The sequence below is a fragment of the Passer domesticus genome, chromosome 2 (assembly GCF_036417665.1).
Source record: "Passer domesticus isolate bPasDom1 chromosome 2, bPasDom1.hap1, whole genome shotgun sequence".
NCBI classification, from domain to species: domain Eukaryota; kingdom Metazoa; phylum Chordata; class Aves; order Passeriformes; family Passeridae; genus Passer; species Passer domesticus.
In genome coordinates this window covers 10725655-10751522 of record NC_087475.1, presented here as the reverse complement: position 1 = coordinate 10751522, position 25868 = coordinate 10725655, and the positions used below count along the sequence as shown (strand labels likewise).

Sequence of the window (25868 nt, the reverse complement as noted above, 5' to 3'; positions counted from 1 at the left end):
GATACCACTTGAGGAATCTAATCAACAAACACTAACTACAGCTTCTTACAAGGCCTTCATATAATATCTTTCAATATTATTTCACAACATCTTTGAGGAATCAAACTATTAGAGTAGGGGCATTGCTAAACAAAAAAAAAAAAACTAAAAAAAAGGGTAACTCTTGGCAGAAATGTAAGATGAAGGAATTTTGTGAGCACAACTGGAATAAGACAAAGGAATACACATAAATTGCTATCAGTTAGGTAGGGAAGAAAACCTAGTTTCCCATATTATGGAACTTGTAAGTGCTCTTTTTTCTTCCCAAATTAGGACAAAAGGTGGGCTGCAAGGTTTTTTGTTTTGTTTTGTTTTTTCTTTTTTAATATTTGTTTCTTATTAGTGAATTTAAGACACTATTTACTAAGATGAATCCAAAACCCAAAGGGAGAAAATCCCAGACAATATTGCTATTTTGAAAATAACAAAAATAAGAGACCTTAACAGTTTTTCCTAATGAAATAACAATTTGAGAAAAACAATCAATGAGTAACACTTTTACTGAAAATGTCACTGAGAAGTTGCTAACCCATTTTAATAGTTATTTCTTCAAACACTAAAAGGGTTCCCTGACAGAATGAACCTTCTAATATAATGCAGATGAATACAGCTGTAAAATGGAAATGCACTTTAATGAAAATCAATTCAATTCAATAGATAAGTCATGATAATTTGAGATGTTAAAACAATGGCAGGTTATTAATGTAATTGTAAATTTTTAAACATTGCAAGACTTCAGTTAAATAAATAACCAGTCCAGCAAAAGACCAACTTTTCATAGCTCTTCTTTACAGTGCCAAAATAAGCAAAAAAGAAACCCCAAAAAACTCAAGAATAACAAAAAAAAGCCTAATGACAAGATAAAATTAATGTGTAATTACTTGTTCCCAGTAAAGAACTGATGCTCAAAGCATGAGATCATGATGGCATAACTATGCTGTGAAAAGCAGATGCTTTTACTGAGCTTCTCATGGCACTTTTGAACAAGTCTGCATATTCTAAAACACAATTCTTACAAGGAAATTTGACTGAGGACAAATCATACCAGCTTGTCTAATATTGGAATGAAGAGAAACCCTTGAAAGGAATAACAAAAGGAACTATGTGCAGCTATTCAGTTTAACAGAAGAGTTTCCCACTAAATATTGCCCATTAGCTTTTTCTAGGAACAATTAGTAGATTACATATTTTTGCTCTGAAATGAAAGAAAAATAGTGTGATCCCAGATCACTGGGCTCTTCCTGACCACAAGCACAAATATCCTGCCAAGAACCTGTGGGGCTCTAATCTTCTTTGCATGCCCTGACACTCGCACTGCCAAGTTCAGCAGAGTGGAGTGTGGCATCCCTACAGCTGTGGTTCACTGCACTGCTGGATCTCATCATGCACAGCACTGGTTTAATCCTAACAGGACAATATGACCCATTCTGTGACCACTGTGTTGCAGCTACTTCTCCAGAACTATCAGGAGCCTCTTTATCCACACATTTTGGTTGCTTCTTTCAGAAGTTAATCAGTCCAGGGGAGTCTGAATCTCAGCCTCAAGGAACAAGGGATGTCAGCTCAGCAATGCTCAGAATTTCATTGCCATTCAGAAGCAGCAATCTGCCAACCCTCCCACAAAAGAAAGAAGCAGAGTCTTCCAGCAACAGAACTGATACATTCCTACATTCCTCTTTCCCTTCCAGTTGCATACCCAAAAATCCACCACTCAAAAGAAAACATCCCCTCACCCTTAAAAAAAAAAATAATAATTCTGCACACACAAAAGGAAACAAAAACCTCATTTCCACCCCAGTATGATCCATTCTTTTAACAGATCCTTTGCTTTGCTGTGAATTGCCACCCCTACTCCCTAACAGCAGTATCTAAGGGTGCCTGACATTAGGAATTTGAACCAACCTGGAAATTCCCAGACATAGCTCTTCTGCCTCAAACTGTCTGGGATTTATTCTGAGCTACTTCTGTATTCTAACACTGCAGTTAATTAGGACAAGCACTTATGTGAACCCCAGAGTAATACAAGTATTATTGCAATGGAGATAAACAAAAGAATTAGTTCAGATTGTGCGTGGGCAGGTCACTGGAAGCCGCAGGTATCAGGCTGCAAACAACTACCACACGAGGACAGAGAAGTGGGAGGTAGCTCTGTGGTTAACAAAAGTGGATCTCATAGGACCAGGAACCATAGAAAGTTCAGTCCAGTCATAGGTCCAGTTCAAAGAAAGATCAAATGAGCTGATGCTCAGGTCTTCACCTCAGATACAGGAAAAACTCAGTTAAAATAATTACTTGAGGTCTATCATCAGTGGAACAACACGTGCTATGCTGCCAAGCTAAAAACACCCAGAAGCCAAGACTTTTCAGTGACATGGTACAGAAGTCGCTCGTCTTGCAATCTGAGTGGAAAATGACTTTTGGAAAAATCACATAGGAACAGGCACTCTCAAGTCTGAGCGGAATCCAATTTCTTGGTGACCCTTACAGCTTAATACAGGTCAGCAAAAACCTACCAGACAACTTCTCCTTGGGGTTATCAAGGTAACCTTTTAAATAGCAATGATGGACACCCATTACTTAAAGGAAATACCAACATAACAACTATGACATTACATTGACACTTGCCTCTGTCACACTGTTTACACTTCCTGAAGGAAATAATTTTCTTTCTCTTTTGTATTGCACCAAGGAAAATGTCTCTCAGAGTCCACATAATGAAAAGGCATGGTACGTTTAAAATTTAAAAACGGATTATAAAAAAAATCCTTTGGTTATTACATTATTTGTAATAAAAAAATCCATTGGTTAATACATTATTTGTCCACTTTGAATTTAGAAAGATTATGTGCATATTATCACCTACATCTATGTGTCAGTATTACTTCTCCTTGTTTATGCAAAGAACTTTTAAAACACATAGAATAAATTCTGGAGAAAAGCAAAATCCAAGAGGAACAAAATGATCTGCATATCCATATAACTAAAAAAATGGGCATTTGAAAATGGGCATATCGCCACCAATCTGACACAACAACCTTGTGTGTGTAATGAAGCTTGAGATGTTGATAAAGGTCATATGGTGAGACTGTAATGAAGATTCATCTACTTTAGTCAGATTTTTCTCTGGCTTTACCTTTAATGGCATCTCATTATTCCCACTGGCAGAGGTAGTCATGTTTGTACACAAACTAATTAATGAGGAACTCTACCAAGACTTTCAGAGCAGAAACAATCATGCATGCTGACAGTTACTAATAGCAGGTGGGAATTCTCAGTCATGAAGGATGAGGACTATTCATAGCATTTAACTGTAGGCTAGTCACTTCATGGGGAGAAATGATAATTAAACCATTTTACTGATCACAAGAAAGGTAAGACATGAGGTATATTGAAATTTTTGTTTTGCAGGTTATGAAAAGTTTCTACCTTTCCAGGGAGATATTTTCCCCCAAAAAAAATCACATTACCAGATTGATCTATCTATCTGTCTATCTAGTTGACGTGTTCATTCCTTGCCTTTTCTACCCTCTTCTTCTCTACTGCCAGAAAGTATATTCTGTAAACGTTCAGTATGCTTTTAGGACTCACTAGTCGCAAAAACACCTCCCAAAAACTCACATTCACTTTAGTAAGCAAGTATTTTAAAGGAAAACATAAAAAACCCCCACAACATTTTACAGAAATACATGGTGCCCTTTGAAACTTTAGGATTACAGGAATGATTTAAAATTCTATGTAATATTGAGGCTGATAGTGCAAAATTAGCCTATCAGAGAACAGACAAAAATACTTCAGTAGTAATGTGGTTCTTTTTTCCTTGTAAAACAGTCATATTCTAATTACAAATTATTCTAATGCACTCTTTATACACCAAAGAAAGCAATACAACTAATAATAAATTACACTTTGCATGATCAATGTAATAAGTTATAAAATAATTAGATGGCCGAGATGCTATCTACTGAAATTATTTTAATAGCAGGTGGTTATTAATTCAAGAATTCCATTCACTAAAAACTAGTTTTTCACTTTCAAATGTAAGGATTGCTTTCAATCTTTTCAAGTGAGCTGCTTTGATGTTACTTTGTTCCCAAACAGGGCATTCAGAACAATCACTTATGAAAGGAAGAAACCTTCTTAAACAACAATAAATCTGCATTTCCTGAAAGTGCAACAGCTCTCTAAACTATTTTTCATTTCTTTTTTTTTCTTTTAAATACAATCCTGGAAGAAATTACTGAAGAAACTCACAATATGATTGCGGCCTCCATAAGTGATGACTGCTCCTGCAATTAGGCATAAAGAGAGATTGCTTCCTTCTCATAAAGCTCTTGTTCCACACAACAAATTAGACCACTACACAGATCTATCCAACCACATAGAAAGAACAGTGTAATGAAGACTAATAAACAGGAAAGGAAACAAGCTTGTGCATTTTAGCAAAAACTGGTAAGAATGGGACATAAATCATTATTCCTGCTCTTAGAACAAAGACCAAAATACTTGTAAATTAAGTGGCTTACAAAATTATGTCAATTAGGGACATTTTATTTTTTTTATTTCTTGAGGAAGTTTAAGTTTATTTGCTTTTATTTAATACAAAATCAGAAACCAGTACCTCAGGTTTGCTTGTGCCACAGCCTGACACCAACAGAACCACAAAACAGAATCCCAAACACAGAGATTGCATTGCTATCCAAGAAAGGAAAATGTTATCCCTTTAGCATCTGGTGCAGCATAAAGCCATTATACTGCAATTAGGTAGACTAAGGAGCAGCTGCTAAGAAACTAAAAGATGAAGACTTTAGTAACAGATTTTTTTCAAAACACGTTTCTTACAAAAATGTTTGCATTTTGCTCTGCTCAGGATACTGATCTGGATTAAGCACCCAAGGTTCAACATAAAACAGATTAACGATGTCTGACCCTGCACATAAAGATTTACTGCTCACCTCCACATGCTCAGTGCTCTGTTTACATAACATCTGATGAAATTTAGATTTGCTACCTGTGCAAAGTGGCCATAGTAGGCAACCATGGAATTTGAAAAATAATTCATAACTATTTCCCCACTTTTCAACAGCTCTAAAAATTTTGCTTCAAAATTTGTTATTAATTAACTTTTTTAAAATAAACAATAAACATTGGCTTTCTTTAAAAATCAACAAGCAAACAAACCAATCATTACACTATCATAAGATTTAGTCAGGAATATTAAAATTTCATTTTGTGTGATTTTTCTATCATAATTTTCTTCATTCATTCCAGGAATAGATCTGATTACTTAAAAGACAATTCTTTTTCTAAGAATCTGTATTCATAAAAGAAAAAAAAGTAAAACCAAAACCAATTGTCATTTAAAGAGTCCTGTGCAATGTTAAAGTCTCAATATAAGCGGTGTAGATAGAACTGCAGAACAGCTGAGTCTGGCAGGGACCTCCCAAAGTCCAAGTTCCATCACCACAGGAGGGTCAGCAAGGGCAGATTTTTCTGTGTTCAATTGGGTTTTGACCACCTCCAGCTATGGAGATCCCACAGTGTCTCTGTACAATCCATTCCAGAGACTAACAACTGAGGACAAGTTTTCATTATACCAGACCTGAATTTCCCTCTTTCCAACCCACATCCTTTGCCTCTTGTCCTATTGCTGTGCACCTCTGGGAAGCCTCTCTTTTCTCTACAAACCTCTGGCCAGGTAGTTGTACATGGCAATCCCTCCCATCCTTATTCTGAAGGGTGAGTAAACCCAGCTGCCCCCTGCCATGTCCTCAGGCACCAAGCCTCAGGGAGCCCTGCTCTGCACTTACTCCAGTACATCTGGGCCTAAGTGGAAACCCAAATGCAGAGATCTTCTGCATCCCTGGGGCGTCTGATTTGAGAGAAGGCATCGCTTTCTGATGGTGTGCTGTGTATCTACGTTCATAACACAATTCTGCCACACTACTAAGATGAAATTGTATCCATTTTTCTTCTCAAATCTGTCAAAAATTATTTTTATTAATTTCCAAATAATGATGAAAAAATATCACTTATAGCCAAAAAATATTTAACCATTTTTAAAGTACTCCTAACTGCTTCTGTAAAATACATCTGATGACTTGACAGCTCTCACTTCATATCACCAGAATATCTACTGTGTTGTTAAAGGGAGATGAAGCTTTCTACTTATGAAGGATTAGTATTGACAAGTATTTTAATAATTCAAATGATCTCAAGAGGATGTTTATCACAAACGGCATTTCTCTCCCTGTTTAATTTTTCTATGAGGCAAAAAATGAGAATCAATTGCATAGATCCATTTGAAAGAGAAAACAAGCTGGAAATCTAGACAACTTCAGTAGTTTGACCCTGAAGAGCTTGCTCAGAATTTCCCAGGATTATATTTCAAGTTACATTGCTCCAGTACAAAATGTTACAAAATTTGCCAACTGACTTCATAAATAGTTAAGAATTAAAATGTAAAAGGACTGTATTGTCACTCTACTGCAAACATACCCCACAGCAATCTCAATGACATCTTTGAGAACACTGTTCCTTGGATCTCCTTTCATCACAGACCTCTGCTGACACTCATAGATCTAAGTGCAATGCAGAACACTAACAAGGTTTGAATTAAGTATGCAGCAAAGCTCTCTAAGATTGTGGAAATTTCATCAAGATGATAAAATATGACTCCACTAAGTTAGGGAACTCACTGCTCTGAAAAATCAACCCTGTAGGCAAAGGAAAAGCCACAAGAAATAAAGTAACTAGATATGGCTTCAAAGTCTTCAATGCCCTGAGAGCTGAGCAAGCTGACTCAAAAGATTCTCAGAATTACAACCAAGATTTAGTTTCCCCTTTCAGAAGGTGAAGGATAAAGTAAATTATTTTCTCCCCACACTAATACAAAATTTAATTTTGTTCCCGGTGAATATGAGAGGATCATCAAGCTTTGTGGCCAGCAGTGGAAAAGTTGGGAGTACTCAAATGACTCCAAGGAACTTCTGAGAAGTTCTTAGCCTGGCACAGTCACTCTCACCCCTCCAGCTCAATCATGCCAAGGCAGCAAATCCCTGTCCCAAACCACAGACTGGAGGGATGCAGGCAGCTGTAACTGGCTAGCTATTGGGGAGCATCCTCAGACATCACTGCCCGCTCACTGCAGACCCGTGCTGAGGAAAGAGACAGGGGCAGGACAGGGAAGAGAGGAAAAAGCTGGATCAGCCACTGACATGATGATCCAATTTACAGCTGTTCAGAGCAGCTGCCAGAGCCTACCTCAGTCCTGGGCCGAAGAAAATGTCACGGTCTGATTAGGGGCACTAGACTGATTATTTTAACTAGGAATTAAGCAGATTAAAATTTTTTCTTAAAACTTTGAATCTAGAAGAGCCAGTGAATACACAATATGCTGTGAACAGGCAAATGGTGAAAGCAAAGAATCTGAATTATCTGAATAATTCAAAAAGACAGGAATTCTAACCATGAGCGTAAGTCATCAGTGATCAGGGCCAAGGGGCTTTATTATACCTCTACTAATTACTGACACTCCTCTCTACTGGCAATGCTTCATCAATCAAACACTTCATCACGCAAACACAGACCCCTTCCTTCCCTCTTGCCTTCAGTCTCAGTTAGAACACAGCTAATTCTACCAAGGAGTATATTACTTCAATTCTGAATAGCTTTGGACACCCCAGATTGGAAAAAAAAGAATCCTAACAGGCATGGGCTTTTACCTCTTCACTGGTGTGCAGACCCTTTCCTGCTAGTTTGTTTCAGTCTGGAAGCATGTATAAAAAACATAAACAAAACTAACTGATATAATAACTGTAGAGTTTAATCCTGAAACCTGCCTCTAAACATAGAACATAGTATCCTGTGATCTAGTACTACCTCCGAACAAAATCCCGAATGAACAGAAAGGCTTTATTTTTGTGTACTCAAAATCAACAGGTGTTGCCAGACCTGGCAAAAAGAAAAAAAAAGGAAAAAAAAAAAAAAAAACAAACTTTTTTTTTTTCCAAATTAATAGCATACTTGTAGACTGTATTTTGGAATAAGGTCTCTGTTTCAAGTACATAAAATCTTCCATCAGCCATGGCTCTTAGCATTGAAAAAAAATAAACATCTCAATATAGCACAGTTATATAAAGTCTACAAGCAGAATGCTTTAAAGCAGAAGTCTTTACTTAAGGGCATACATGACAAAGGTTAGTAAAAGGTAATGATCAAATTGGAAAAGAAAAGCTTCAGAAAAATTATTTCGTGAAGCAAATAAATTAATCTTAATATCAAGTAAATACTTGGACTAGTCAGCAGCAGATTCACAATCAAGTTGTCTTGTTACTACCCTAGCAAATGATATACTCATTTTACCTATTATAGTCAAGCCTTCATAGTCCATTCTATTCTTATCAGATTACCTGAAGCAGGATTTTGAGACGCTATTCTTTTTCAAATTGTATATTGTATTATTCATAATGTTTTCACACCCTACTAGCATTTAGGGAGCTTGATGTCTCCTGATGTACACAGCACAAAACAAGCAGAAAGAATAGCCCTTGCCGGAAGTGTTTATATATTAAATATTGCACAAAACAGAACTTGTATCTTTATTCACTATGGTGGTATAAAACTGGTATGATGGTAAATTGACTGAATATAGTTATCTCCGTCAAAAAAGTTAGAGAAACTATTGATTTAGTTTTGAGGTTTCTTGTCCTTTCTGTGCTTTCCACAACATGGAGAAAGTTGAATAGAATCAAACTCCAGTTATTTATTTTGATAATTCTTTTGCACATTTGCCTCAAGAATCTTGCTTATTCCCCCTTATCCCATAATTTCCTCTGAAAAAGGCAGACAATACTTGATTGATTCTGTTGGGCTGGTTAATTTTAATCTGCAAGAAATAAAAGGTTGCAGAGAGTGCCTTTTTTCCCTTGACTCAGACTAAAGTCATTATCCATTATGAGCACCACCCTATATTCCCCTAAATATGTCCATGAAAGTACACTTTTTAAAAAAAATTGAAGTGAATTTCTTAAATATGTTTCTGTGTGTATAAAAAAATTCAAGAGGAAGAAAAGAAAACAAGTACTGAAGTATATTCTTGACTTTCTCTAGCTTTTCAATTATAGAATGATAGTTTGACCTTTCCATCATAATCTTGAAGAACATAGTTCAGCAGTGATACAATAGCCTTTCACCCAAGCTCTGCACTGACTGGGCTTGTCTTTATGACATGATTATCTGAACTGATGCTTTCTATCATGCCATAAAATCTTTGAAAATTTTCTTCTTGAAATGGACATACTACTCTCTACATGAGGTCTAGACTTCAAAACACACAGTATTTTCTCCTGAAACTCTGCATGTCTCATCACTATATTTAGTTATTAAACCAGAGTAAAACACATCTTGGAATGCTTACAGCAAATTTCCTTTCATTTGGTAGGAACAGTTATTCCTGTGATGAGTATTCAAAGGGATACTCTCCATCTGCCACAAAATAAGTGGTTATTGAACACATCAAGTACCTTAAATTCAGGGCTGAGTTGTGAGCAAAGCTGAACAGAGCATTTGAGAAATATACATTTATGATAATTTAAAGACTAATTGCTTAAGATTGGCTTAATGAAACTAATGTAATGTAGAAATTCCTCCTTTTTCCTTTTAAATTACCTCTCAAGGCTATCTAGATATAAGACTTAATGTGTTCAACGTTCCACATATGATATATGTGGGTGCTTAACAGTATATTTTTACAGAAGAGCGTTGCATATTTTATTTGGAATCTAATATTGCCCTCAATCCCAATATTTTCCAGTTTGATCACATGAAAACTTCAGGTAGGAAAGACTGATCCTAGAGTATAACAGGTCCTAAACTAAGAACCTTTTACATAGACAACAGTGGCCAATGTACTGACAACACTTAGAGCATGCGCTTGACTTTCTGCTTGGTGAATTCTTATATGGAAAGGAAAATAGCCCAAAAGATGCTGCTACTCTAAAAAAAAAACAACAAAACATAAAATCCACAAGTCAGGCTGGAAAATGGCATAAGAATAGAGCAGCCTGATAAATAGAAAGTAAATAATACCATTATAAAAGATACAATCCTACAACATATATTCAAATACTTTTAGAAATTTCATGCAGTTCTGGGTTTCTGTTGATTTTCCTGAGTGACCCTTCTAGGCACACAGCACAGAATCAACTGTAGAATTTCTGATTATGAATTTTCACTAATTTAAATGCTCCCTAAAAAATATGTTTCATTTTCCACAGAGTTAAGGAGTTGTATGTGACTACAAGGACTGATTGGTATTTTTTGGAACTACTTATGCAAGTGTGTTTCAATCAGATGGAAACACCTTGAACTTATTCACACAAATATTTTAATAAATATATGGGAGCCTTTCTCACCTTTCCAATTCAATTATCCAAGTTAGGAGAGTAATCTACTAATGCACCTGCAGTTCTGGAAACAAGATATCAATGCTGATTTCTTGTTCGTGTTTGCTGGCTGAAAGAGCTTATTGCCCTCTATTGCCTAGATATTTGAGCCTAGTAAGTCTACCCAGGTAATATCAGCAGGCTACATAGCACAGCAGTAGTTAAGCAAAGCAAATATTCTCCCAAGCAAAATTCTATATTTTGATTTTTTTATTGAAACCTTAGAATACAATTTGCATTCAAAAATCAATAAGCAATTACTTTTTATTTGAAAAACAAAGTCTTTATGCATTCATTGTTAAAAAGGAACCAAGAGCCCAATCAAAGTCCATCCAACTACATGGAAAAATTTTATGATTTTTTAATATCCAGTTTCCCTTTTGGATGTTTATAACTGGTTGCATACCCAGAGTTCTAAAAGGAGAATGAACAACTATGTCAACCCAGTTAATAGTAGCTATGGAAATATTCACATGGGAAAAATACTTCCCATGCAGCCAAAAAAGAAAAGCAAAAACCAATCCATAACTTCTTAAGCCATTAATCTCACTGTTGTTGAATAAATAGTGCATAGTTTTCTGTTGCTTTTGCTGAGATGCCAGGCAGCCACATTACCTTTGATCTATTTCTGTTCAAGTTACATAGAAAAGTGTCTGAAACAATGATAATGTGCACTGTTGATCCAGGAACAGTTGTAGATTACATAGCAAGATATATCTTATTGGCTAAAAATAGAGGTTGTGCAGACAGGATGTTCTGAAGAGTAGCACAGAGCATGGGATGCTCTCACTGTTAAAAGCTGAATGATTTTTATGGTATTTATGAGTCCCTGATTAAATTTGCTGTTTGCTCATTTGATATATCACTCCTCGCAAAGTAAGAGCTATATGGAAGAACAATAAACATGTTATTTCATGCTACAAAACAGCCAGATTTTGTTTTGAAATACAAGTACTCTCGTGGACAGAAAATATTTGTTCCTTTATGAGCTATTTTTTAGAGCTCTTAAGAGGTCACAGTCAAATGTTAGTATAAAGGAAAAGGGGACACACTCACCTACCCAGATGAGATTGTTTTCCTACTCAGATTTCTCTAATGTATCATGATCAATGAACAAGAAGATCGACTTAATTGTCCTAACTGCATATTTTATGAACTGTGACAAGTTTGTTATAACTCATTTGCTCTAAACTTTTCTTCTGAGATTGTGAAAGTACCAAGAGATAAACTCAGCAATGTCAACAAGCTTGGTGGCATAGTTCAAGCTGTGAAGGTTCAATAAATAGGTCTGTAAACATTGCAAATCAACAAAGCTTTTGATGAAATGTCAAGCAAGGCAGAGCTTAGCTATATTCAGCTCAGCTTGAACTCATAAACCATTAACTGGCCTCTGCAGTTTCCACAGAAATGAGTGTTATGAATAAAGCACAAATGTTGAAATAGAAATAAAAACAAAACTTTTTTTTCTTTAAGAGACAAGATTAATTAAAGCTATTTAATAACAGAAAATAGTATTTTCATCACCTCAATAAAGACAGGTTTATAAAAACAGAAAACATGTAAATGCTACACATTCTTATAATGGAGCAACCATTATTTTGTGCCTTCAAGTCAGGAAAGGATGCAAAATATAGATATAGAAAACAAAACTAATTTTGCAATACCCTAAAGATATCTCAACTTTGAACCATTGCAAAAATCTGTTTTTTCCTGCATGAGACATGGAATATTGTTTGCTTCAGAGAAAATACATATTTCCCCCTTCATTTTTAGGAGGAAGAATAGAATAAAACTTGTTACAATGCATCAAGATACCTATTTATTACAGAAAAACACATTTTTTTTCACTCAAGTGGAGCATTATATTACATATATACAGCCAATTATTCTCTCAAGATCTATTTCCAAAAGTATTGAAAGTTATAAAGTTACTTTAGCTACTTTCCAGTAGCAATCCTCAGTAGACATGTCCATGCAATTATCCTAGACTGAATGGAAGGCTGTTTTCGCCCGATGGCCCAGTTTCCAAGCTATTTCTATATCATCAGCTGAGTAATTAATTTGACCATGTCCAAATTTGTTTGCAGTAAACTTCGCATCTTTCTACTGTCTTTAAAATGATACGGTCATTCAGCAAAACAAATCCTCTTCGATCAGCCAACATCTATTACAAATAACTGTGCCAACCCTCTTGGCTTGTCACTGAACACATTGCACTTTTCCCTCCCATCGGTGGGGGGGAAAAAAAAAAAAAAAATCTGTTTAACCTAATCAGAGACTTACCACATACAAAAGTTTGTTTGTTTCCCTTTTTTTATTAACACCCTGTTGATACTCTCCACCCGGCTTTGGACCAGATTTAAAAATAAAAGTTATGCAAGGCACGGCTATCTGGCAGAAGGGAGCGGATGCTCCGACGGGGTCGGGGTCGGGGTCAGTCGCCTCCCACGAGCCCCACTTGCCCTTGGGAGCCCTGGCACAGGAACTTCCCCGAGCCCCCAGCGCAGCAGGCAGCGCCCAGCAGCCCCAGAATCCCGGGAGGCAGCCGACTGACCTAAATGCCGTCCTTAGGGTTGCGATCCTGCTGCTCTTCACTCTTTTGAATACTCCTTGTATTCATTTACAGCCGGTACTCACCCGAGGCATCCCCAGGCATTGCCGGCACTGCGGTGTCTTGCTACCTTCGTGGGGAAGCGGTCAGTGGATTTCCCCGTGGGTACTTCTCTCTAACACATTCTCCAAAGTAGGAGAAACCTGGAGGGAGACTCATTGCCAGGTGCAGGTAAGGCACGCCTGCAATCACCCTCCAGTTTCACAAGCACAAAAAGAGCACCCCCTTCTCAGAAGCCGACGGGAGAATCACAGCCAATTTTGTTTTCTTAAACAGCAGCGAGGTACTCTCCCAAGGTACACAGCCAGCGTGTGCTGCGCTCCCTCCCTCCTGGCTGAAATGGTTTCTCCCTCCACAGGCTCAATCTACCTGATTATGTTCTCTCCTAATCAGTAATCTTAGTTTCCCCAGCAGTAGCGGCCCTCCTCGTTCACCCGGGATTTCTGGAGGGCGAGCTGCAGAAGCAGGGCAGCAGCACTCCGGGGACACAGGGCAAGGTAGCAACATTTTGGAAGCACTTATGTTTCTGTCTGCTTTTTGTTTGAACACTGGAGTTCAGCCTTCGCCTGTCTGAGAGAGAGATTATGCTTCCTGCTTTTACAATCCTATTCAAATAAGCTTAAAGTCCCTAAGAAAAAAAGGCTACCTACTTCATCAAGCAGGAACTGCCTTTCAATGCAGTCTTTTTTTTTTTTGCGTATCCTTTCCCTAAAACCAGCTTGTGTCTCTTTCATGTAACAGTATATATGCATCTGTTGTATATTCTTCCCTAGCTCCAGTCAGCAAATAAAGTAGAAAAGGTAGAATTCCTACCCCTCCTGTTTCTTCTTTGGTAAACTAAAAGACAGGAAGGATATCTCATATTACCACAACCAACTTCAACATAATCTTTCAGCAAGCATGCTTGCTGTAAATCTGAAAGGGTTTTTTCGGCTTTGTTTGTCTGTTTGTTGATTTTAATTTTTTTTTTTTCTTATTTTAATAAGTAGGGAGGATGGTACAAAAGATGGACAAAAGATGAAAAAAATATTTTTTCTCTTTTTGTCCTGATTATTCTAGTGAAACTGATTATTACATTATTAACTGTTATTCTCCTAATCCCAGTTTAGAGACTATATCAGAATTAATTAAAAACTTCCTTTAGCAGTTAAGAAGATAGTCTAAAAACATTTGTGGAGAAAAAGCAATGGACAAAGCATGGATGAAGGGACAATTTATACCAGAATTTTAAGCAAGCTGTAGGGCAGAGTTAGGCTGTGGTCTGTCAGACACAGCAACATAAAACCGTGACAGCAAAGAGGCAGGAAATGTGAAAGTAGGAAATGCATAGAACCACACTATTCCAGGACAGTGTCACACACATTTAAACATTGTGAATATCTCTAAAGTCTGGTGATTTAATAGATAAGCAAAATTGTCTTTTGTAGGCAGTGTAAATAGACACACCTTGGAATTTGTATTAAAAAAATGATATGAATTGGTATTCCTTTGACATCAGACCCAATTTAAAACAAACTATCACAAACTATACAGCAGTCTCCTAACAAAAGCTAAAGCTTTGTATTTGTCATCCAAAGAAATAGCATCTCTTCATTCACTGTAACAATCCATTCAACTGAAACTTAAGTTCATTTCATGTCTTATTCAGGGTTGAACGCTGAATCAAGACTTCTTCTTTAACAACAATCTAGAAAGTTACTTGAAAGTAATTTTCAGTTAAACTTGCTAGATTAAACCCCTAGAGCTACTAAGTCATTTATGGGAGGACAACAGCTAAAACATTTTAATTGAATGCACAATAGAGCATCTAGATGTGTTCTCATCATTTACAGGATGGGGAATGCCTCGGTGCCTGCAGCAGAGCTGAGAACACCTCACACCAGAATATGGAGTTGCCACACTTCTTGAAGGCTCAGAAATGCTACTTCAAACCTCCTTTATCATCAAAACAGGTCATGTGTTTTCTTTCTCCTGTTATTCAAACAAAATTCAGCAGAAACTGTGCATGACTGAACATGTATATGACAGCAAGCACTAGCATAACACAGTAAAGTTAATAAGGAATTAGAAATAGGGCTGCTATAAACATCTCCACAATACAGGTATTTATTCATTGTAACTCTGATAACAGGAAAATCTCTGTTGCAACCATGTCTTGGAGAAACAGGAAATCTAGAAAGACAGGACCACAGTGTATGTTCTGTATGCTCCCAAGACTTTAAAAACTTTGACAAATGTGACATACACATGTAAAGCAATCAATAAAAGACAATAAAACACCAGCAAACACACTCAGTTACATAAATTAACAAGCAACAACAAAATAATGATTACAGAGCAGAGAGGACTACAGCATGAGCCAGAGAACATTGTTTTATTTCCTAATTGTATTCCATCCCTCTGCATTAGGGCAGGCATGCACTGCAAAGGGCAGTTGCCTCCATCTCTCCTCTGTATGTCTGCCCCTCAGCCATGTAAGGACAGGCCTCATGGAGCAAAGACCTTGCCAAAATACTAATTCAATAGAAACAGTTATTTCTATCTTTTATGTTTGTTTGGCATTTATCAAAATAATTTCTGTTCTTTTTTCCTAAGCTCCACAGGAGGGGCATTATTAGGTCATATGAGCAAAAATACCTCTAAATGTCCAAACACCACTGCTTAGGTACCCTTAAACCTAGACAAAATTATTGCTATTCAAAACTTAAGTGCTTTCTGTGAAAGGAGGTAATTTATTTTTAAAATTTGCTTATAGATTGTAACTCTAGCTGGACTAATGGCAAGAAAGTCCACAACTTTCTTTTTAATCACATTCAAAAGGCGTATAAAACTACTCTGTCACACACAACCCCTCATGTCATGTGTGAAATGTTCCTCATCTGGTGAGACAAGTCTAAAATCATACCACACAGCTTAGCTTGAGATTCTTCCCCAGTATGGGACTCCTAGAATCACAGAATGTTCTGACTTGCAAGGGACAAGATCCATTGATTCCAAAACCTGACCAGCACAGGCAAGGCCCAAGAATTACACCATGTGCCCAAGAGCCTTGTTCAAATGCTCTTTGAGCTCTGTCAGGCTTGGTGCTGTGACCACTGCCCTGGAGACCCTGTTCCAGTGCCCAGCCACCCTCTGGGTGAAGAACCTTTTCCAGATACCCAACCTAAAACTCCCCTGACACAACTTCAGGCCATTCCCTCAGATTCTGTCACTGTCACCACAGAGCAGAGATCAGTGCCTGCCCCTCCTCTTCCCCTCACAAGGAAATTGTACCTGCAGTGAGGTCTTCCCTCAGTCTCCTCTTCTCCAGGCTGAACAGACCAAGGGACCTCAGCCCCTCCTCACATGGCTTCCCCTCAAAGCCCTTTACCATCCTCACTGCCCTCCTTTGGATGTTCTTTAATACCTTAATGTCTTTTCTGTCTTGTGGCACAGAAGCTGCCCCCAGCACTCGAGGTGAGGCCGCCCCAGGGCAGAGCAGAGCAGGACAGTCTCCTCCCTTGCCCGGCTGGCAATGCTGTCACTGATGCACCCAGGATAGGGATATCTCTCCTGGCTGCCCTGGCACTGCTGACTTACATTCAACTTTTTATCAACCAGGACCTCCATGTCTCTTTCCCTGGTGCTGCTTTCCAGCCTCTCATTCCCCAGTCTGTCTGTACATCCAGGGCTGCCCCATCCCAGGTGCAGAATCCAGCATTTCCCTTGTTGAATTTCACATGGTTGGTGACTGCCCAGGCCTCTATTTGGTGAGGTCCCTCTGCAGAGCTTCCCTGACTTTGAGGGGGTCAACAGCCCCTCTCAGTTTTGTATCACCTGCAAACTTGCTCAGTATCCCTTCGACTCCTGCACCCAGGTCATTTATGAAGATATTGAAGAAGACAGGGCTGAGGATGGACCCCTGCAGAACCCACTAGTGACAGGGCACTATGGAGAGTCATATTTTAGGGACACCAACTCTCATTCTCCAACACCCATCCACCTTGGGGGCTGGAAGAACTGCCCAGAGCTCTCAAGGACCATCCCTCCTACCCTACCCATATGCCTTCACCAGCTTCTCACCTTGCCCACCAGAGTCTCTTCCTTCTTCCCACGTTGCTGAAGCTTCTATATCCACCACTACCAAAAGGGGTTGACATGAGGAAGGAGAGTGTTATATGGAGCAGCTGTGCTATATATCCACCGAGCAACCAGAAGCTGGGAATTTAGCCAATGAAAAGTAAATGCCATGTGGGTGGTTTGGTATCAGAGCAGAGACCTTGTTTATCTTTGTCTGCCTAAATAATTTAGAACACAAGAAAGATACTTTCATGTTTTTGAAAGACCAAAAAAAACCCCAGTTTATATACAGAGTATAAGTAGTCCTTACAAACTGCTTGTTGAGAATGAGCCTTCTATGAGGAAACCTGCTATGCTCTTCTGCAGCTGAGAGCTGTTACTACTGAATGAGCTTTATGCAGAGAGATACATGTTTTCCTCACTGGAATGATATTTGATAATCTGGGATTAGAAAAAGAATAGCTAGAGGGAAAAATAACAAAACAAACAAACAAACAAAAAACCCTCAAACAAAACCAAAAAGGCTTTCAGAAAGAATGATTTCATAAAACAACAGACAAAACCCTAATTCTGCAGAGGTCAAAGGAAAAACTTCACTAGAAATTGATTTCGCTTCAAGATCTAAAGTCAACATCTGCCCTATTTAGTGTCACGTTATGGAGGGACATAGCTGTTCATGTGTGCTGGCTCAAGAGGCCTTACCGAACACTCAGAGCATGTCCTTTCATTTTCCTATAAATGTAGACACATAAACCTGCTCTGTATGATCCTATATTTTCTCACAGTTTTGTATACTTTAAATATATATATATATATATACAAATTGTGTGTGTGGGTATACAGAATTTTAACGTATTCTTATATTTCAAGGTTTGGAATGGGTGTGTATATATTTTTGACCCACAAATTTTTCATCAACCTGCTCCCCCATTTTTGTACTTCTGTCTTACCCTTTTTCTTGCCAGTGCTATCAAATCACAACAGCCTACCAAGCAACCACACAGCTTTTAAAAGTGTTTTCTTAAAAGTTAATAGTTATAATGATATTTTGACTTTTTCTAAAAGGAAGGTATAAGAGGAGAAAAAGAAGATCATTACAGCTGTATCATACTTGCAGGCCTGAAAACATCTCAAATGAGGCAAAAATATATATCTCCTTACATCAAGTGGCAGCAATTTTTCCATTTTCAATTCCTTTATACATTCACAGCTTGGACTACTTGATAATATTCTATGTAAGACTAACCCAAATGTGTCTATTCAGTCTAATGTCTTGTTTGAGATAGTAAAGGACTGCCTCATTAGGTAAGGAAATCAAAGGTGTAAGTTTTGCCACACAGTTTTAATAAAGCATAAAAAGATAACCTATCTGTTGGAAAGGTTTTTATCCATCCCAAGCTGGATGATGACAGGTGCTATGTGTCAGTGAGCCATTACTGCACTGCCCACTGTAATCTGTCTGAAAAGTAATGTATAGATACATGAAAAATGAATCTGAATCAGGGATGTTTCCCCAAGTAATATACCCAAAATTTAAGGTGCAATAACAATGTGCTAGATGTTAATTCCTTCCAAAATTACTTTACCATTATAATTATATGCATTCTGAATCAGTTTCTCAGAATTATTCCAGGACTGTTGTTACTGTAGCAGTATCATGGCTACTTGCTTGAATGGATATAAAAAGCAGTTTCTGCCCTGGAAGACTATACATACAGAATTTAAACTGCACACATAGGCACTGAAGATATCAGATACAGCATAACGTACTGAAGCTTGTCCAATTTTCAGCCAGCATTGTGATAAAGTAAAAGAAACATTATTAAATCCTTATCTCCATGCAAACCTTCTCTCGAAGACCAATCAGACTTCCCAGGGTACTGAACTACCAAAAAAGTCAACCTTATCTACAGAAAACTGTCAGAAAATCTTGAGATCCAAATGCTGTTTTCTAGATATAATGATTTCTGATAATTTTATAAACTGCAGTTTCACTGAGATTTGTAATCACAATTTTCTGGAAAATAATGTTTCTGTGGAGTTTGGATAATGTCATAATTAGGCAAAATATACAGTAAGAATTACACAAGGTATTCCACACCCTACTTTCTCGTGTGAGGTTTTTCTGTTGCCACGTCTGGCAGAGATCTCCTGACTTCTGCAGGGCAGTCCCTATTGTCACTCTCTTCTCCTGCACATATTTTTTTTCCTTAACTTTGGATCCTGTTACATTTATTTTTCTCTTTCAGCACTGTAGGGCAGCACCTGGGGCAGCTTCCAAGTGAAGCCAACACTCGGCCTCTGCACGCCTCGAGGAACCTGCGCTGCTCCGTCCTGCACACGCTGCCTCTCCACTGCTTTCCTCTGTCCAGTGTCCTGTGGCACCATCACAAACAGGGTTTTTGATCACTCTCAGACTATGTCAGGGCTTGATTTCAACTGAATGGCTTTGGTAAGGTAAGTGTTAAGCCAAATGAAAATGGTCCTGTGCTGAACACATCCTTGGGAAGCTTTGATGGCTGGGCCTCCTTTTCCAGAACTCCCCAGATCTCTCAGGAAAGAGAAGCAAGCTGTAAATCCAGTACAACTGAATCAAGAAAAGCACATTATTTTCCACCTAAAACTTAGCATATAACATTTTTTTTCCTGTATGTCTTTGGAAATACAGAGCCCTTATTTTCCTTTTTGATTTTTGGTCTTTTTTTCTTCTCCTAGTCTTCTGACTATATTCATTTGCCTAAACAGCCTGTTTATTTTGTATTACCACTGTATGGAGTGCTTTTACCTTAATAAAAATTATCATTTCTACAAGACAGTTAGAGCTAACATTTATATTCACTTTTTAATAAGACTTATTTGGTCAAACTTATTTATTAAAGAAGAAAAAATATACTACTGTAGCAGAAAATAACATTTGCAAAAACACATCCAGGAAATGTGTGTTTGCTTCAGTACATATTCTTGTTTTCTTTGACTAGTGCCATGACTGGTCTCACAACTGTGCCAAGAGTGTAAAAAAGAAAAATGAAACCATAACCAAAACATAAAATCCAAAACAAAATTAAAACAAAAAATACCCCCAAAACCAAAATTACAGACACACAAAAAGTAGTGAGTAGGATGCCTCCAGCAGCACATTACTGATCTATTCTGGAGCACTCATTTGGTACTAAATCACAGCATGTCTTGACTATTTTTTTCTCTGTTGTCTCTCTCAGGTATGAGGATTGCTCATCTTGTGAAACTTTATATGGTCACATTTGCAGCAATAGTTCTAGTCTGCAGTAAACCAAACCTTCTTAACATACATCTCACTGATAAGGCCTAATTCAATTAAACTGACCATTAAGATCAGTGTAAATTGAATTGCTCTCTTGGACTTCGTGATAATTGCTTGACAGACCAATAAATATGGGGTTTCCAAACAGAATAAGTTATGGTGCTCAATAATGCCCCTACTTACTGCTCCCCTCCCTTACTCTCAACCTTCAAAATGTCACAGGAATTACACAATAATTTGCTCTAGAATGCTTGTCAGAGATCTGTTGTTTTGATCCCAATTAATTAAACATTCCTGAGTCTGCACGCAGAAGGAAAGTAGCAAATGTTCAGAATGATAACACAAACTGACACAACATCTAAGGCATGGACTGAAAAATACACTAAACATTCATCACTTCAGTTGCAATTACATAAAAAGTAATACAGACACTGGACCAGAATCCATGCTCAGAAGAGTTCATAAAAGAACACCACCAGAAGGTCATTTGCATTATGAAAGGGGTTTCTTAGTTCTTGCTTTTGTTTTTGTTTGTGGTTTTGGTTTGATTTTTTGTTTGCCTTTTTTTTTTTTCTTCTGTCCAAAGCATAGGAGCAGTTATTTTTATAATGCTGAAGCTGAAACTTCAATACTGTGCTCAGTGTTGGGGCTCTCCCTACAAGAAAGTCATTGAGGCACTGCAGCCTGTCCAGAGAATGGCAATGGAACTGGGCAAGGGTCTGAAGCACATGTCTGATGGGGAACAATTGAGGTTGTTTAGTCTGGAGGAAAGGAGGCTCTGGGGGTTGCAGTGAGGTGGGAGTGGTCCTTCCTCTCAGGCAACAAGTGACAGGAGAAGAAGAAACAGCCTCAACCTGTGCCAGGGAGGATTTAGATTGGATGTTAGGAAAAAAAATTCTTCACAGAAAAGTTTGTAAAGCATTGGATTTGACTGCCCAGGGGAATGGTAGAGTCACCATCCATGGAACTGTTCAAAAAATGTGTGGATATGGCAGTTATGGACATGGTTTAATGGTAAATGTGGTGGTGGTGGTCCTAGTTTGAGGATTGGACTTGGTAATCTTGAACATCTTATCCAGACTTAACCATTCTATGATTCTAGGAATGATTACTTCCAATTTGTTGAATACTAGTTATCTTCAAAAATAAATCTATGGAATTATACATATAGTAATGAATTCTATCATTTTCACAGTCAATGAGACTTTGATACTATGCTGTGACTCCTCTGGTTCAGCTGGACCTTCTCAACAGCAAAAGACAAAGTTGGAAACATTCTGACCGTTTTTGATTGCTTACTATTTTATCCAGGCTGAGACAGAGCTAACAAGAAATTATTGTCTGAAAAGATACATGTTGAAAGAACTCAGTAATAATGGGCAGCCATCAATACAGCAAAATAAAGTACATAATGATAGCAAGAGGAAGCTGGACTTGTTCAGAGTAACAACCATACATTTTTAAGTCTGAATAATTCCAAAGAAATCTTTCTGTTTCTGGTGTTGTCTCTATATCTTTAGGTCATGATCCAACTAATTGTAAGTCAAAACTGTGTGCAATACCAGAGCTACAGGAAGTGTCAGAGAAAAGTCAGTCTAATCTTAGTGGTTCCTTTGAACCCTGAGGAATCAGCTCCATTGCATTTTTCACTTGACCTTGGTTCTTGTCTTTACTCCTCTGCATATTCAATTAATTAACAGAATAGTTGTTATATAATTTCTAAATAGCCTAAGATTGATAGAGGTTCATCTAATCTTAAAGTTGAATTTTACTCTAATTAACTAAGTCTCAGTCTTTGACACAGATCTAGACTGAGAAGTAGCATTTTGGAGTTCAATTACTGGAGTAAGCACATTTGAAAACAGACAGCCAAACATAAGCCTAAAACTTTGTCATTAGACATTCTCTTTTTTTATGGAGTTTTTTTGACCATACTGTAATTGTAAAATGTATCTACTCTTGGAAGTATCTTTATTAATCCTCTATGAAATGTGGTAATGTCTCACCAAATGTGACTTCTGAGATAACTTCTGCACATACAGTACAATTAAGATACAGCAAAATAAACAACTAACAGAAGGAGCTTCAGTTTCATAGCCATTTTGAGCTTAAACTAGAATATATGTGCACATAATTGTACTCTTGGGATTTAAGACATGCCTACAGCTGGGGTTTTTTTTGGTGGAGTGTTTTTGAAGGTAAGAACTGTTAATACTTCCCTCTCCAGCCCTACAGGCAGTTCTGCAAACCTTTAAGCAAGCAGAAAACAAACAGAGGTAGATATATGACAACTTGATAAATTGTTAATCATACACAAATATTTCAGAACTTTTTTTTTTAGCTTTTTCATTGATCAACAATAACAAGAATGTCTAACTGTAAAGTGGGCAATCTTGCATTTTATTTTTTAAAAGCAAGATGAGACTGTAGCTGCGAATGGACACATAAATCTTCACTAGTAAGTAGGTCAAAAGGTGTGAAGAAAGTTTCCAATCACAACTGCTGCAATGCTGACGGGCTGCTCCAACCAGCTCCTGGGGTTGAACTTTCTGCTTGAAAACTGCACTGGGAATTAATAAAATAAAACTCTTTCTCTTATCTTCCTTTTGTTCACTGCTTCTCCATTTCATTCCTGAGCAGCTCTTTTTCCCCTTGCTGGGGAGAGATGGCATTTGGCTGCCCATGGCTGCCCACTCAGCAGGCAGGTGCTGCAGAGGGGGAGTGACCTGGGAGCAGGGGGTGATTCCATGACCCTGCCAGCTGTGAACCAGTCCATGTTTCCCTATTTCATACCTGTGCTCTGCTGGCACAGGCAGTGTAGATGTTGGTGACTTCAGGGGAATGGGGAAATGTTCCAATTCAATGGGGACAGGAATTGATCATTACTGCACTCACATGCTTTCACACACTTGTCTTCTTACCTAAATTATAGCAGCATCAGCACCCAGGCAATTGCATAATTGCACAGCTTCCTCTCGTTAAAGAAACAGAATTTTTTTGGTGCCTTTTACCCATTTCAGTATATCCCTTGCCCTCCAACTTGTATATGAACTGGAGGTTATCACTCTCCATGAAACAAAAGCTATGTTCTTGTACTCTGCACGCAATGCTTTGCACTACACTTATATTGAATGGCAAATGGAAGGGAGAATGTCATTTTAACTAGAAACAAACTTCCTCAAAGATCTCCAAGAATACCAAATGATGCCCTTTTAAGTAGATCAATGCTTAGTGTACTGTAGCTGTCAAAAATCCCACCCATTTCAAGACAGCTCTTACAGAAATAAATACACCAGGCATTAAAGAATATTAGCATCTAAGAGCTTCTCTTTTCACAAGAGCTATCAAGTATTGACCAGGGAAGAAAATGACAAAAGAAGAAAAAAAAAAAAAAGGCACTTACAGCTCACTTTCTTCATCATAGCTAAGGCATATATTACACAGGTTTCTTAGGTACCTTTGGCAGACTCTGAGCATTAACTGACTTTCAGTAACTTGCCTTAAAGAACAAAATGGGGAAAACCTCCTCTTCCTCCCTGTATAACCTGACTGCTTAGTGCTGAAGGGAATGGATGGGTAGCAACTACATTTTCCTTGGAATTAAACCATTTACTTCCTAACTGATTTTTTGCAAAACAACAATGCGTAGATATATCAAAATTAAAAGGTATGGTTAGTTTAAACACAGTTTGATTTGTCCTTGTAGGTAAAGATGGGATCCCCTTGGAACTTGGAAGCTGTCCTATCTCTCAAACCTTGTTGAAACATTTGCACCTCAACAAATTTTGGTGTTGGTTTTTTGTTTTTTGTTTTGTTTGCTTTTTTTTCCCCCACAAAGCACTTTCCTTGGGCTAATGTTGCCATAGTGTCTTTTTTTTTTAATCAGCAAATCTCTGCATCAATATTTTTTAAACAAAACCGACAGCGTTGTCAGTTGTCACTGTCTATTGCTTGAGAATGGTGACAACAGGGTTGAGTGTTTATGGGTTAGAATCAGGAGAAGGCCACCAAGGCAGATATCCTGATGTGTCTGTTATAGACCACCCACATGGGATGAACAGGCAGATGAACTATACTATAAGCAGCTGAGAGACATCTCAGAATCACTAACCTTTGTTGTCATGTTATCCATCTGATGAAAATACAGAAATACAGCAGAGAGGAAGCAGTCCAGGAGCTTATCTGGGCTGCACAGACGAGAACTTCCAGCCAGTGAGGGAGTCAGCTAGCGAAGATGCTCCGCTGGACATATTATTTGGGAACAGAGAGGGGTGGTGTGGTGGTTCTTTTGGAAACAGCAAAGAGCAAATTTTAGGCAGCAGAACTGATACCTTAGAGAGAGCTGTTTAGGAGCCTGGTTGACAGAGTGCTTTGGGAGGCAGTCCTGAAGGGGGAGGCAGTCCTGGAAGGACTGAGGAATGGAGTCACCTTGGAGTCATGGACCAGTGGTCTCCCTTGAGTCTCGTCTAGCTGAAAACTAGTTTCCTCAGCTCCTCATGTGACTTACTACCTAGACCTTTCACCAGCTTCACTGACATTCTCTGGACATGATCCAGAAACTCAATGTCTTTCTTGAAGTGAGAAAGCCATAATAAAAACATCTTTGCATTATCAACTCTGTTTTAAGTACAAATCCCAAACACAGCCCCATAGGAGCCACTGTGATGGAAACTGACTTTACCCCAGCCAAAGCCAGAACAGGGTGTTTTCCAGCCTAAATAATTTTGTGATTTGCATCACTGTTAAAAATCTGTGAAGCATTTTTTGATTGCTTAATTTGCATCTTTCTAAAAATTCTTAATATTTCATATGTAATTATATTTCTTGATATCCACTTGATAGTTAGGAGTGACTTACTGATCAATGGTATGACAAAGACTAATGTATTCTAAAGACTACACTTACTTTTAAGAAAATTGTTATCAGCACTGTGTGAGTGAATAAAGATGGACAAGTCATTATATGGCAGATTTACCTGCTTGAGACAGAAACTAAGGCAAAATCTTTAAAACCCCTCACATCACACCTACTGAGATGAGAAAGAAGAGCATTAACTGTGCTGCAATTCAGTGGGATCTTCATAGGCTACAGAAACGGGTGGAGAGAAAACTAATGAGGTTCAACAAGCGTAGGGTCCTGCACCTGGAAGGAATAGCCCCAAGTACCAGCAGAGGTTGGGAATAACCTGCTGGAGTGCAGCTCTGCAGAGAAGGACCAGCAAGTCTTGGTGGGTGACAAATTGACCATGAGCAGCCAGTGTGTGCCTGCAGCCAGGAGAGCCAATGGGATCCTGGGGTGCACTGGGAAGAGTGTGGGCAGCAGGATAGGGAGGGGATCCTTTCCCTCTGCTCAACCCTGCAGAAGCCACACCTGGAGTGCTGTGGGCAGGTCTGGGCTCCCTGGTGCAGGAGAGACAAGGAGCTATTGGAGATTGCCC

General features: G+C 38.2%; 1 protein-coding gene across 12 annotated transcripts in view; it reads right to left on the bottom strand.

The window, feature by feature from the left end:
- The window catches only part of DMD (dystrophin), a 1145450-nt gene that overhangs the window by 913007 nt on the left and 206575 nt on the right, over window positions 1–25868 (bottom strand). The window contains exon 1 of one of the 12 annotated variants that reach the window (XM_064407388.1): window positions 17155–17179. The exons of 10 other annotated variants lie outside the window; for them this stretch is intronic. Coding sequence is in view for 1 of the 2 variants with exons in the window: in XM_064407382.1 (XP_064263452.1) it covers window positions 13119–13137 (19 nt within the window). In the remaining variant the exon portion in view is untranslated. Of the gene's footprint in view, window positions 1–13118; window positions 13332–17154; window positions 17180–25868 lie in introns of those variants that run through there. One more of the 12 variants, XM_064407382.1, reaches the window with a different exon arrangement.